Here is a 15105-nt window from a genome sequence, read left to right on the forward strand (position 1 = left end):
TACAAGTTTTTCTCACTTGCGCCAAATCAATTTTCTTTCAAACCTCCTACAGAAGACAGTTTGTCCAGAAATACAATATAATGAATTACTAAACAGTGACATGTAAAAATGACAATCAAACTACTCCTGAATCAATTCCTCTCTTCTCATACAAGATGTATAAAATTTATGTAAAAAAATCTTTTTTCAGGGCGCCTGGGTGGCTCAGTTGATTAAGCTGCTGCCTTTGGCTCAGGTCAGCATCTCAGGGTCCTGGGATCCAGTCTCACATCAGGCTTCCTGCTCAGAGGGGAGTCTGCTTCTCCCTCTCCCTCTGCTGTTCCACCTGCTTGTACTTTTTCTCTCATTTTCTCTCTCAAATAAATAAGTAAAATTTAAAAAAAAATACAAAATTTAAAACAAAACTAAAATTTAGGTTAAAAAGTCTTAAACTGATGCACAAAATTTTATCTTTTTTGATGCACAACTTTTAAATAGTGGGCAGTTTTAATAGAACCCAAAACAGACAGTACTCAAGTTCTTCCCAAAGTGCCTTTGCGACAGATACTCAAAATACAAAACACAATTTCAAGAAAGAATCTCTAGCAAAGAATTAAGGGTGATACTGAAAAAAATCCCATATTCTCAAACCAATGTTACTAATGCCAAAGGATTAAGATTTGCTCATGTGCAATTTATTCCAGCCTTAGAGAAAAATAGCAAATATTTTTAAACATTTCTAAAGCATTTATGACTGGACATAGTCTAAACAAGGTGGGAGTTAAAACGTTAGTGGTTAGAGCCCTGGCTCTGAAACAGAAACCTGGCTCAGGCCCTGGCTCCAGCATTTAGTAGTCCAACCTGGAAATACACTCCATCTTCTGAGTCAGTTTCCTCATCTAGAAGACAGAGATAAAACAGAACCAACCTCACAGATTTGTCGTGAGGATGAAAAGAGTTTAAAACTGAAAGTACGGTGCTTGCCTGATACAATGCTCCTGGTATCAAGAAAGGCAGTATTATCATCCAGAACGTTAGCTCCATTTAAGGTCTTCCCAGTTATAATTTCAAATCTAAAGATTCAGTCTTTAAAAAAAGCAGGGGGTGGGGGGAGGAGAACCTGGCTGGCTAAGTCAGTAGAGCACATGACTCCTGATCTCTGGGCTGTGGGTTCAAGCCCCATGTTGAATGTAGAAAATACTTAAGAATAAAATCATTAAGGGGTGCCTGGGTGGCTCAGTGGGTTAAAGCTTCTGCCTTTGGCTCAGGTCATGATCCCAGGGTCCCAGGATAGAGCCCGGCATTGAGCCCTACATCGGGCTCTCTGCTCAGAGGGAGCTTGCTTCCCTTCCTCTCTTCTCTGCCTGCCTCTCTGCCTACTTGTGATCTCTGTCAAATAAATAAATAAAAATCTTTTTTAAAAAATAATAAAATCATTTAAAAATAAATATAAATAAAGGTTCAAGGCTACCACATACTCTCTTGATAGACCCCACTTGATATTAGATATACTAAAAATGGAAACATGTAATACTTTAATTTCTGAGTAGTAAGATTCAAATTACTAAGCACTGAAAAGCAGAATAGCAATGTAATTCAGACCCAGACTTCTGGTTCTTAAAACGACTGTTGTTTTTTAATTTTTTAAAAAGATTTATATATTTGGGGGGGGGAGCGAGCATGTGTGCACAGGGTGTGGGGGGGATAGGGGCAACAGGAGAGGGAGACAGAATCTCCAACAGACTTCCCACTGAGCACATAGCCCAATACTGAGCTTGATGTAACGACCCTGAGACCATAACCTAAGCTGAAACAAAGAGCTGGATGCTTAACCAAATGAACCACCAAGGCACCCCATTTTTGTTTTGCTTTTTTAATAATTTATTTTTTTAAGGAATCTCTACGTTGAATCCACAACCAACACAGGGCTTGAACTTACAACCCCAAGATCAAAGAGTCGCATGCTCTTCCAACTGAACCAGCCATGCACTCCTGTTTCTTAAAACTACTTTGAATTCGGGCTATTCTATTTACTAGGCATTCGACTTTAGGAAAGCTGCTGTCTCCCTATGCCTCAGTTTCCTCAAGTATAAAATGAGGGTAATAAAGGACCTATTTCACAGGTTTATTGTGAGATTTACTGAGCTGTACATGTAAACTGCCTGGTATATCTTAAGAACTCAAAGTATATTGGCTAAAATTTCTTTACTTTGGTCTCCACAGAGAATGCAAGGCACTTCTTATTCAAGTCCACCAATTCTAGTGGTAGTCTTTGAAAACTTCCTTTCCCAATACCCCCAGGATTTTGATCCACCAACTATTTCCCTTGATCCCTCATCTTTAACCAATCTGTTTGGAGACTTTCTTCCACTCTATAAATCTCCTTAGGCCCCTATGTTTATAGGCATAAAAATGAAAAAATATTTCCAATCCTGAATTTCTAACTTGACATATTTTTCCTTCTTTCCTCAAACTTCTCTAAAGGATAATATATCTGCTACCTCTTTTCCCCATCAATTCTCAATTACCTCCAGTATAGCATCCACCCAAAGCACCATACTGAAATAGTTCTTGCTAGAGTCACCAAATGGATTCTAATTGTCAAATCCACTGTTCATTTTCACATATACCTTATCAGACCCTTACTTTTGTGTCTCACGTTGTTACCTTCTTAAGTCCCCACAGACTTCCATCTTCATACTCTTCTAGTCCTCTTTGTTGAATGTTCCTTTACAATCCTTTAAGACTTCTTGCTCTAACTCCATTAAATAGCATTTAGAAACTACCTAGTGGAAGTATTATATAAACTTCTGTGTCAAACAGATCTGATTCAAACTCTAGGACTACCTCTTAGCAATTACTGTGACTTTAGTGGGGTGCCTGGGTGGCACAGTGAGTTAAAGCATCAGACTCTTGGTTTCAGATAACCTTAGGGTCCTGAGATGGGAGTCACGTTTCAGGTTCCGTGCTCAGCATGGATTCTACTTAAGACTCTCCCTCTCCCCCACCTACCTCCCTGTTTTCTAAAATAAATATGTTTTTAAAAACTACTGGGGCACCTGGATGGTTCAGTCACTTCAGAATCTGACTTTAGCTTAGGCACGATCCCAGAGTCCTTGGGTCAAGCCCCTAGTGGGCCTCCACACTGTGGGCAGTCTGCTCATCCCTCTCCCTCTGCCACGCCTCACCGCCTAGCTCATGCTCTATGTTTCTCTCAAATAAATACATAAAATCTTAAAAAAAAAAAAAAGTTATTGTGACCTTAGATATGTAACTGGAACAGCTCTCTGTGTCTGGAAATAAGAATATCTACTTTAGAGCACTATCATAAAAACTAAATTCTGATGTAAATTCATACTGCCCCCCCCCCACCCTCTTTCTTCCCTGTCCCAAGGTTCTCTCTGGTCTACTATTCACCTCTCAGATTCAACCCCTCATTTCCACCTCCTCTAGTAGTGACCCTACTTCCTGGTTAAACAAAGAGGGACTTTTCCAGGCAGGAGAACAGGAAATGGGCAAGGCAAGGAAGAATGCAAAGGCAGAATATTTTTAGACACTCAGCTGATCCTTTTAAAAAAACCAATCTGGAGCACCTGGGTGGCTCAGTTAGTTAAGCATCTGCCTTCAGCTCCGGTCATGATCCCAGGGTTCTGGGATGGAATCCCACATTACTGGGCTCCCTGATCCACGGGAGCCTGCTTCTCCTTCTGCCTCTGCCTCCCTCTCTCTCTCATGAATAAATAAATAATCTTTAAAAAATAAATAAATAAAAATAAAAAAACACATCTGGTATTACTCCCTAACCTAAAATTCTTCAGTGTTTCAGCATCATGTAAAAGGCCTTTTCGAATCTGGATCCTACTTTGCAGCCTCCTTTGTACCTTCTCTGCATTTTAGCCATACTAATGGATGTGCAATTAATTAACATGAAAATAGTCAACATAAGCCTACAACATGAATCCACAATCCTACAGTGTCTACCCTCTTCTTAATTGTTCTCTGAATATGGAAACCAATTACTTTAGAGATACAGGTTTACTACAGAAAAACAAACACACAAAAGATTATAAAATGAAGTGTCTTCAGTAACACTACAGTGACTAGCCGAAAGCAAAGAATTAAATCTATAAGAACAAGACTTCAGAGATACATTTAGTAATACAAGTATTAATCACTGTAACTAGAAGATAACTAATACTTCTCAGATGATCTGCAGCTACTAATTACCCAAGATTAACATAAAATAAACTTACTTTCCAGATTAAACTGCAAAGATTCTTCACTTGTCTCAGTCTCAGGACTGACCAGTTTCATTTTTAGACACAATTTATCATCCATTTCTGGGGCAGCCCCAGGATCTCCTTTTACATTCCCAAGTATGGGATCGTTGCTCTCCATCATGCTTTCAGACATGACATCACTGGTTGCTATGGTGCTTTCTGGATAATTGCTAATACCTGAAACAAGGGAGGCAGGAGGAAGAAAGAACACTAAAATACAAACAGGAAAAACTACAATTCAAGGTCATCATTTTGCTTGTTTGGCTCCACAGCTCTGCAGGACTGCAGGGGGTTCCTAGGATAGATCCTGTCACAGTATCAACAACTACGCACTAGTTTTGACACCTGGTCTTAAGAGGAGCAACAGGATTCAGTTCCACTTCTGCATCTGGACAAAGGATGCTGCATGAGCCCTCAGCCAACCCACATCTGCCAGCATCAGGCATAGGTAGCAGGAGACTCCAGACGGCATGATTGTTACCTCCCAGCACTGACTAGAGAAAACAAATAGGTTAATGCAGAAGACTACTGGCTGCTTCAGGGAAGGAGGATCTAAGTTTTCCTGCCCTGTCAAGCAGCAGACTGATAGCCAGGGTACTGAATAAATAGTACTTCTACCCTATTTCCTGACCCTACCTTATAAAAATAGCTCTGTATCATTCCTTAGCACTCAGATTCTACTGCCTTGAAAGTAACAGAATACAATCCTCATAAGTAGTCTTTCTGTTCCTTCCTTCCACCCTTTCTTTCTTTTCATTACTGCTCAAAATCTTTTGGGAGTAAATTCATAGAATCCAATACTACAACCTTATTCTTCCTAAGACAAAAACCAACCTTATCAGGCAGACCCAACTCCTCAGATCTAAAAGAATCACTTGCATAAAGAATGGTACCTCAGAAATTCTGCTTTAAATACCATTATGTTTTAGCCACTCACCAATAGGAGTACTGTGTCTCTTGGGCTCCAATTTCAGGTGTCCAATAAGAGGTGGAGTCGCACCTGTCAATGGTGGGATAATCTCACCTTCTTTGGGCAAAGTGAAATGAAATGGAGTTTCTGGAGGTGGAAAAAAAGATGACCAAAATGGAATTATCAAAAAAAGTAAAACTGAAAAGAACTGCAAGAAATATTTCAATTATTCTTCTCCTGTGCTCCCTAAATTGGGCTCATTCCCAACCCCCCTCACCAGACCACCCAACCAATTTCCTACTATTCTCTGTGCTCTCATTATAGCCACCAACAGGACTGACACAAAGCATACAATCAGAAAACAGAAAAATTGAAGACGTCCAAAGTTTAGAGGCCCTAAGAAGCAGGAGATGAGAAGTAACATGTACTGACCAGCACTCACTCTAGGCCATGATAGTAATATTCATACCTAAATGTCTGCACAGTGGTAAATCTCACATATATGAGCATTCCCTATACACACATTTTGGTTAGTCATCAATAACATAAAACATTTGCTAAGATATAAAACTTCACTTTTTAACTAGGCCTTGGTTCCAAATTTTTACTAATCAAATTAGTCAACGGCCAAAATCACATTTTCCTGATTTGTTTACCTCTTTTAATAAAATGACCAAGTTTGGGAGAAAAAAAAGAACTGTGCCAGACTGCTCCTATTAAAACATCACTTATGAAAATTTGTACTTATTTTCCTTTGATGGCTCAAAATACCTACAATCTGCCATACCCAGTCGCTACTCCTTCGCAAACATTTTGCCCATTGTGTATCCTAATACCACCAAGCAATTCTCCAATTCTCAGCAGACACTGACTGGGTGTCTCAATTCTGACACTATCTACCTGGAATTAGAATCAGATCCCACAAATTAAAAACTCAGTCCCACAAGACTGCCCCCACTAGAGATGCCAATCACAAAGCCAGGTTGTTAACCGGTGTTACTGACCAACTAGCTGTATCTTTTAGATCCTACGACAGCCTCCTTCAGGTAATGACTAACTTACAAGAGCTGCTCACAGTACTCAGAGAAACACTTACTTACGTTTACCAATTATAAAAGGGCACAGATGAACAGCCAGATGAAGCTGTACAGAGTGAAGTCTAGAAGGGTTCTGATTGCAGGAGCTTATGCCCCAAGCAACTAGGATGAGATACCCACCCTTCTGGCTCCTAACAAGGAGAAACCTTATTAAATCTTATTCAAGAGTTTTTAACTGAGCTTTTATCTCTCTCTCGAGCCCTTCCTTCCAGGAGAAGGGTGGGCAGGGCTGAAAGTTTCAATCCCCTAGGTCTTCCTGGTATACAGCCCTGTCCTGAGGCTGTGTAGGAATTCCACCCTAAATAGCCTCATCCACATAATCTCATAAGTGTCTGAAAGGGTTGAATATGAATAACAAAGAGAGGAACTTGGGTGGGACAGTCAGTTAAGCAGCTGCTTTTGGCTCAGTTCAGGATCCCAGCATCAGGGGATCCAGCCGCACTTCAGGTCCCTGCTCAGCGCAGTCTGCTTCTCCCTCTCCTTGTTCGTGTTCTCTCTCTCAAATAAATAAATAAAATCTTAAAAAAAGTATAACAAAAGATATTCCTATCACTTAGAAAATTATAAGGATTTTTGGAGCTCTGTGCCAGGAACTGGATGAAGAACAAGTTTATTTCTGATAATACATTTTTCTCTTTCCATCTTTTTCCAATTCCACTTCTGTTCTTTATTATCTTTTATATAAAGCACTTTGATACTTTTTTCTTCAAAGTCACAAAACAACAAAAAACATATGAAAGAAAATGAATTAGTAACCTGAAGGGATGAAAAGAGAAAACGAAAAACACTTTAGAAATAAAGGGTGAGAAGTATATATGCTCAGCTAAAGGAACTGTAAAGAGTATGAGTGAAGAATCAGAGTCATGCTTTTTTTTTTTTTTTTAAGATTCATTTATTTTAGAGAGAGCGAGGGAGCATGAGCAAGAGGACAGGTAGAGAGGGAGAGAAAGAGTCCTCAAGCAGACTCCCTGCTGGGCAGCAGAGCCAGAGATCACGACCTGAGCCAAAATCAAAAGACAACACTTAACCAAATAAGCTACCCAGGCACCCCTCAGAATCACATCTTAAATGGCAAAGAAAACCACTACAGTAACAGAAAAAAGAGAAATGGGGCAGGTAGGTAAGGATTCATTCTCTGGCAATTCCCTAAAAAAGCAAGTCCTTTAGGTTAATAAAGAAGACTTAGAAGAGATACAGAAACTAAAAAGTAAAAAAACATCTCACAAATATCAAACATTCCAAAGATGTATTTTATAAAATTTTGGTTCCTGGAACAATCACCTGCACTGCACTGTTTTATTGACAGGAACCATCCCTCCTATTATGTTTGACCATGCAGATTTTTTTAAAAATCTACATGAAATGTTTAAATCCATCCTTCTATGTCACACTATAATATGCAAACATAACATGCAAACACTAATTACTGAACACTATATTTCCCTGTAAGAGGGTTTCCTTTGCACGGCACAAGATAACACTTATGAAAAACTATTTTAGCACCACTGACCCCGCTGCATTCCTACATCTTAATAGGAAAAAAGAGTCTAATTTTATAGGCAACACTGACACTATTTATCTGGGCCTTCAATGACTCATTCCTGGATTATTACAACAGCCTATCAACTCCATGCTCTGTCTGAAGTCTTCCCCTTTCCCCAACCCAGAATACTTTCAGCACAAAACAACCAAAGCAACATTCCTATAAAATGTTACTTTGAACATGTTAGCCCCTTGTCAAAATGCCAAAATTTCCACTAGAAGATAAATTCTTGTCTTTAGTCAGCATTCAATTAATCAGATGCAGCCTTTAATTATTCATATTCAGAAAGCCTCTATTCAATGTCCTCCAAATGCTTTCCCATTTCTCTGCTTTTGTTCAACTCAACTGAAAGACACCACTAATCTAGTCAAGTTATCACCATCCTGCAAAATAATATTTTAGCCTTTAATACTGGAATTTTCCACATATTTAATTCTTTCTCTGACATTTAGCATGCCTACTGTTTAAATTATCAAGTCTCTTCTTGCTATCCCAGATTATCATGGGCTATCCTACTCTATGCCAGCATACCAACCTATGAAGAAAGACAGCAATGAACAAAAGGAAATTGAATATCAATCATCAAGCCAGCTGAACAGGGTGTTTGTCCTTATTACTAAGGACTTTAGAGAATTCATTAGTTCAAAGTGATTATTTAAAGCTCTTTATGTCAGGAAGGTCTCCCCAACTTCTAACTTTGTTACAATCTATAGCCCATTTAATCTTCTTTTGTGCTCAAAAGAACTGGTCACTTCTTACAACTGATTAAAAACCATCTAATTAAAAATACAAGGGCTTCTATACTGGGTGACATCATGCATAAACAGTATACCCTAAGAGTCTCTCTGTGAGATTAATCGCTAATTAGAATGATAATTCCATAAAGTAAGCCAATAAAGGTTAGAGCTAAAGCACAAAACATACTAGCGTCCTTGATCATTATTAACCTATCACAGACTACCAATTGTGGATTTAATTACAGACTTGTTAACTTGTCACAATTTTTCACATAATCAACCTACCAAAAGTGTATTTTATATTGAATAAGGCAGGTTTCTAAGTACCATCTTTCTAAATTTCCTTTTTCAAATTTCAATATCTCCTTAAGGGGCGCCTGGGTGGCTCAGTCAGTTAAGCACCTGCCTTCACCTCAGGTCATGATCTCAGGGTCTTGGGATCACGCCCAGAATCCTGCTCCCTGCTCAGCAGGGAATCTGTTCCTCCCTAGGCCTCTGCCCCTCCCTCCTGCTCGCTCAAGAAAACGCAAGCCCACTCGCTCGTGCTCGGTCACGCTTTCGATCGCTCCCTCAAATAAGTAAAATCTTATAAAGAGAGACTCCTTAAACAGATGTCTGAAAAGGTCTCCAAGTTATCTATCTATAGATATAGGCACTTAACAGTGATTGTCTCCTTTTCTCTCCAAAATCCTCTTCTCCTTCCTGTTTGAACTTTTTAAGCAGATACCTTTTTTTTTTTAAATCAATAAAGCTATTAACAAAAAACAAAAGTACCCTTCTAACTTCAGTGTACAGAAATCTTATTAAACAAACCTGGCACTCAACCAATTCATACCTTTCATTCTGTCTTTCCAGACTAAAGAGCCATTAACTTTTTAGGTTACTCTCATTTAAATTAGTCTCTCTTTAACTTTAGCAACTAAATAACTGTATTTTAACTATAGAATAATTTTTTCTAGCCATGCTCTTCTGAATGACTTACTTTAGACTAATTCTCTAACAGTCCAACTACTGGCTTTACTATTTTTAGTTGTTTGCTCAAAAACTAAAATCTTGGGGTGTCTGAGTGGCTCAGTCGTTAGGTGTCTGCCTTCAGCTTGGGTCATGATCCAAGGGTCCTGTGATAGAGCCCCGTGTCGGGCTCCCTGCTTGGCGGGAAGCCTCCTTCTCCCTCTCCCACTCGCCTTGCTTGTGTTCCCCTCTCTCCCTGTGTCTCCTTCTGTCAAATAATCTTTAAAAAAAAAAAACAAACCCCAAATCTTTAAAAAAAAAAAAAAAAAATCTTTTAAAAATCTTTTAAAAAAATCTTTTTAAAAAAACCAAAAAACTAAAATCTTGAAGTAAGCAGAAAATAACTTACTAGTATCTTCAACAATCTAGATAAATATTAGCAAAAATAAGTTTTACTATGGGAATGTCGACAATAAAAACTGTCCCTGCCAAGTAATAGTGTAAACAAGAATTCATGGAGAATATAGTTAATGTGACAGAATTAATATCCCAATGTTAGAAGCTTCTTTTGCATACAACTAAGATAATTTAAAAATCTTCTTAAGTAACCATATTAAAACAATCTATAGGTTCTAATATTTTCTTAGCCTAGGTCAACAACAATATTCAGATGTAACACAATTACAAAAATATTCAACAATATTAAATCATTCAGATGGTTGCCATTATTCGTCAGATTCAGAGAAACTATATTACACAGTTGACAGGAGTAAAAAGCAGAGACTTCAGAATCAGGAGGAGACGTAGGTTCTAATCCCACCTTAATTATTAACTAGTCCTGACTTTAGAAAGAAAAGACTGAACCCATAACTCCTAACTTCTTTTTCAGCTACATTTTCTTGTTCTGAAAAGGGGGGGCGGTGGAGAGTAGGAATCCTGATTACAAAACCTAACTCCTAACAAACAGGGGCAATTCTGAAAGGTACCAAAAAAAAAAAAGTACTACTAATAATCACACCTAGACAAGTATAAGCCACCAGAAAGTCCGATCACCCATACTAATAGCTATGATGCCCAAATACTGCATTTTCATATCCCTAGAGGCTTGTTTTCTTAACTTGGTGTCTTGTTTTATTTTTTTTATTTTTGGAGTTTGCTTTGTTTTTAAATTATACGAACTCAATCGCTTTTTAAACTCATAGTTTAAAAACTTTGTTTTTAAATTATACGAACTCTTGGCATTTAGAAAGTTGGGATTCTTTTCAGCTAATGTCATATAGAATATTCCAAAAATATTTCAGAAAGTAATCTATGGGGCACCTGGGTGGCTCATTATGGTTAAGCGGCTGCCTCTGGCTCAGGTAATGATCCCAGGGTTCTGGGATCAAGCCATGCATGGGGCTCGCTGCTCAGCGGGGAGTCGTCTTCTCCCTCTCCCTCTGCCTGCCCCTCTGCTTACTTGTGCTCTCTCTCTCTCTGTTAAATAAATAAATCTTAAAAAAAGAAAGTAATCTATATTCTCATTCTGATCTTAGATAAAGTAGGTAAAGAACACAAACTAATACCTTTTCCAGTTTAACATTTAAGATATATATGTGTTGAACCAAATTTATAACTTTTGCCCATAAAGAGGAAAAAAACAGTAACAGTACACTCATTAACAGAGTTCTAAATATTTTACTATGTAGGGTAATAAAAAATCCTTGTATTTCAAGGAAACTGTCAAAATACAAAAATATAAAAAATGGTTGGGACCTAAGTAGAAAACAAGACTGATACAATTTCCAAATATTTAGAAAATTCATTTTGATTATTCCTGAGTTACAATGCTGACATACAACTATTATTGGCTATTCACAACCATAACTCCAAGAAAATTTTCTGCCCTGATATAAGCACAGTTCCCTCCTACCTTCCATTCCAAGTCACAATTTGGTTGGAAACACACAACAATTTCTAAGCACACTCACCACTAGAGCTTTCACAGAAGCTTTGCGAAGCATGGGCAGAGCCCTTCTCCGGTTCCGGGGCTTCTACACTTGAGCCCAGCTGCTTTGCATTAGCTATTTTTGAGTCTTTTGTTAACGCGTTATCAGTTTTCTCTGGAGGTTCTGCCTCCTGCATCTCTAGGTCAGGTCCCAGAGCATCACCTGCTCTCTCTAAAGTCAAGGGAGGTTGTGGAGAATGTACTTCTACAGGTTCCTTTTCTGCAGTCACTGATTTCAGATCTCCTTCATATTCTGCACTCTTTCCTTCCTGGGCATCAGCTCTATTCTCAGCACATGGTTCTATTTCTGGAGCATCATCCTCCCACGACTGGGAATCTGAGCATTTCTCCACTCCCTCTAAAGGTTCAGAAGAAACATCAACTCTGGGAGATGGCTCCTTCACATCTACAATGACAACACTTGAATCCTCTGAAGTAGCTTCTTCCCACGCTTCCTGATCCTTATGTTCCAATTCCTGGTCAAGTACTGGAATCTTTTGGGGGGAATCGATACTAATCACACTGGTTTCAACTTCCATAGCTTCCTGGCATTCTTGTTTTGGGATTTCTTTTGGAAGACAGAACGCCTGGGACTGAGTTTCAGTCAGAGAAAGGTGCAATGCGACACTCTCCATATTTTCTTCTTTGGGCTCCTCTCCTTGACTCTCACAAGGAGTCTCAGGGATTTCTTCAACCTCAGACTCTGAAGACCCCTCCTCTGGATGATGTTCTTTAATTTCCATAGCTTCCTCCTGATCTAACACACTAGAGAGTGCCTCAGATCGAGTAGCTGGAGAAGGAACTGCCTGACTCCCCGAATCACAAGTAAGATCAATACAAACATCCTCTGCTACAGTCTCTTCTCTGCCTTTGCAGCCAGAGGCTAAAATACTAATGTCGTCCCTGGTTTCTGTGTCATCCCCTTTTGTTTTATCATTCTGATTCAGTTCTACTTGGCCATCTTGTGCTGGATTCATCAGGATATTATCATTTTCAGCAGGAGCAAGTTTAGAATTGAGAACTGGAGACATGGGTTCAGTATCCTCAATCTGTGTGTTTTCTCCATCTTCATCAATCCTGTGAGAACTCAAGCTCTCCATCTTTGGGGACTGACTATACTCACTTGTAGAAAGCATCAACTTACAAGAATCCCCTGTCAAAGATAGCCCAAGATCCTCAGTGGTATTCTTTGGTTCAATCTCTGAAGTTTTAGAACACTCAACAGTCAAAGATGAACTATGCAAATCTCCACCTTTCTTCCCATCACTTGATCGTTCTTCCAAACTTGGAGAGGGAATGAAAATGTCCTGAGGAACAAAAAGAAATAAATCATTTGTTCATAATATTTCTTTTATATCTAATCTCTGAATTCATCTAAAATTTCTCAACCAATTGTTCAAGAATTATAGAACTCTAGGGCCATAATCTCAGAAATACAAAGCTCATAAATCACCAGTCTTTTCAACAATACAAGTCACTGTTTAATCCTTTTCTTGTGAACCACTAACCTAGAATCAGCATAATATAAATAAAAACAATGAAGTATTACCTTATCCTTCTAAGGGTAGGAAGACACTTAAATTTAACTATACATCACCAAGCTACTAAAATCATTTCATATGTTTGGTGGGCCTTCAATTTCATAGTAATCATTCAAACAAATGCTTACACAGCCCACTTCAGTTCTTACAATGTAGGAATATACACTTATTTTACTTTGTACTGTTTCAAAACAGGCTAGCATTCATAAAACAGATGTTAATCCAAAGCTTACAGTATCATCGGTCAACAGACACCACTATATACCAACAAGGCCAGCTGAAGTTAAAAAGACTACATCCCGTGGGTGAGATGTGAACAAGTGCAACTCTCATACACTGCTGGTGGGAAGGCAAAATGGAGACGAGCAGGACAGTATCTTACAAAGTAAAACACACATTACCATATGACCCAGAAATTCCATTTTTAAGTATTTACCCAAAAGAAATAAAATCCTATGCCCATCCTAGAATGTGTATGCAAATGTGTATAGCAGTATTATTCATAATAGTTCAAAACTGGAAGCAACTCAAGTATCTGTCAACTGGCGAATAAACAAATTGTGGATATCTATATTACGGAATACTATTCAACAACGTAAAGGAATAAAATGCTAATACATGTAATACGACTGAACCTCAAAAATATGCTAAGAATTAAAACACAAAAGACCATATACACTTTACGATTCCAATTATGTGAAATTCTCAAAAAAGAAAAACACTACAGTGACAGAAGGCAGAGGAGTGGTTGCCTGAAGTTGAAGAGATCAGGAGGATGGGGAGGAGGAATTAACTGTAAAGATTACGAAGAAACTTCTGAGGGTGAGGAAACTTTTCTACACATTGATGGTGGCAGTTATACATTTGTACACAACTACCAAAATTCATCAAACTATCCACTTAAAATGGTATTTTATTTTAAATAATATCTTAATATAAAAAAAAGAGAAAATAACTCAAAGCTTAGACATGTTTTTATGTAAGAACCTACATTTAGTGTGTTATTTTGCCTGACATAAATGCTATATAACTCTAGACGTAGCTGGTAAGGCATTAATTGCCTATGATTTTTAACGGAAAGAGAAAATCAAAACAGGATGCCAAACATTCCATATATTCCATAACCACTTACATTTCAACGTCTGGGGTTACAGTTTATCCTCTCAGGTGATAAAAGTCATTAATTTGAGACTCTCAAGTATGACTGAGTAAAAACTGGTTCAGTGTTTCTAAGTGACATTAGGACAATAAACAACAGTCCTGAAACTTCATATACCCCTTCACTCAATAATTCCATTTCGGGGAAATGATTTGATGGAACTGGGACTTAAGCTACAATACTGTTCAATGCAAATTTATTTTTTTTTAAAGATTTTATTTATTTATTTGAGAGAGAGAGAGAAAAAGAAAGAGAGAAAGAGAGAACGAGCATGAGAGGGGGACAGTCAGAGGGAGAAGCAGACCCTCTGCTGAGCAGGGAGCCCAATGTGGGACTCTATCTCAGGACTCTTGATCATGACCTGAGCTAAAGGCAGTTGTTCAACCAATTGAGCCACCCAGGCGCCCCAAATTTCTTATTTAAAATAGAAAACAATATAAAACACCTTGAATGTCTAATAGGAGATTCATTTAAAGATTTTATTATTTTTTTTAAACTAATCTCTACAACCAATGTGGGCTCAAACTCAAAACCCGGAGATCAAGAATCACATATTCCTCTGACTGAGCCAGCCAGGTGCTCCAAGAAAGAGATTCATGTAAAACTTGTGACACAAAGTATTTCAATGATCCGTGGGGTCTGCGTTGGGCTCCCCACTCAGCAGGGAACCTACTTCTCCCTCTCCCACTCCCCCTGCTTATGTTCCCTCTCTGTCTTTCTCTCTGTCAAACAAGTAAACAAAATCTTTAAAAAGAAAGTTACTTTTATGAACATTAAAAGAGGAAAACATTCAGGCTATGCACCAAATAGAAAGTCTCCATTTCAGTGGAGGAAAAAAAAGTACATGAATATGTATTTTACTATACTCTTTTTATACATGTTTAATTTCATGTATTCTTAAATTAATAAATATATACATAA

The 15105-nt window shown here is 38.2% G+C and overlaps 1 protein-coding gene across 5 annotated transcripts in view; it reads right to left on the bottom strand.

Moving 5' to 3' along the window:
• Window positions 1–15105, bottom strand: part of TP53BP1 (tumor protein p53 binding protein 1) — a 74589-nt gene that overhangs the window by 28912 nt on the left and 30572 nt on the right. For all 5 annotated transcript variants that reach the window (XM_047736468.1, XM_047736469.1, XM_047736467.1 and 2 more), the window contains 3 exons: window positions 11468–12791; window positions 5197–5316; window positions 4233–4436 (listed from right to left, as the gene is read on the bottom strand). In XM_047736468.1, the coding sequence (XP_047592424.1) occupies window positions 4233–4436; window positions 5197–5316; window positions 11468–12791 (1648 nt within the window). The remainder of the gene's footprint in view (window positions 1–4232; window positions 4437–5196; window positions 5317–11467; window positions 12792–15105) is intronic.

The sequence above is a fragment of the Lutra lutra genome, chromosome 7 (assembly GCF_902655055.1).
Source record: "Lutra lutra chromosome 7, mLutLut1.2, whole genome shotgun sequence".
In the NCBI taxonomy this organism is placed as follows: domain Eukaryota; kingdom Metazoa; phylum Chordata; class Mammalia; order Carnivora; family Mustelidae; genus Lutra; species Lutra lutra.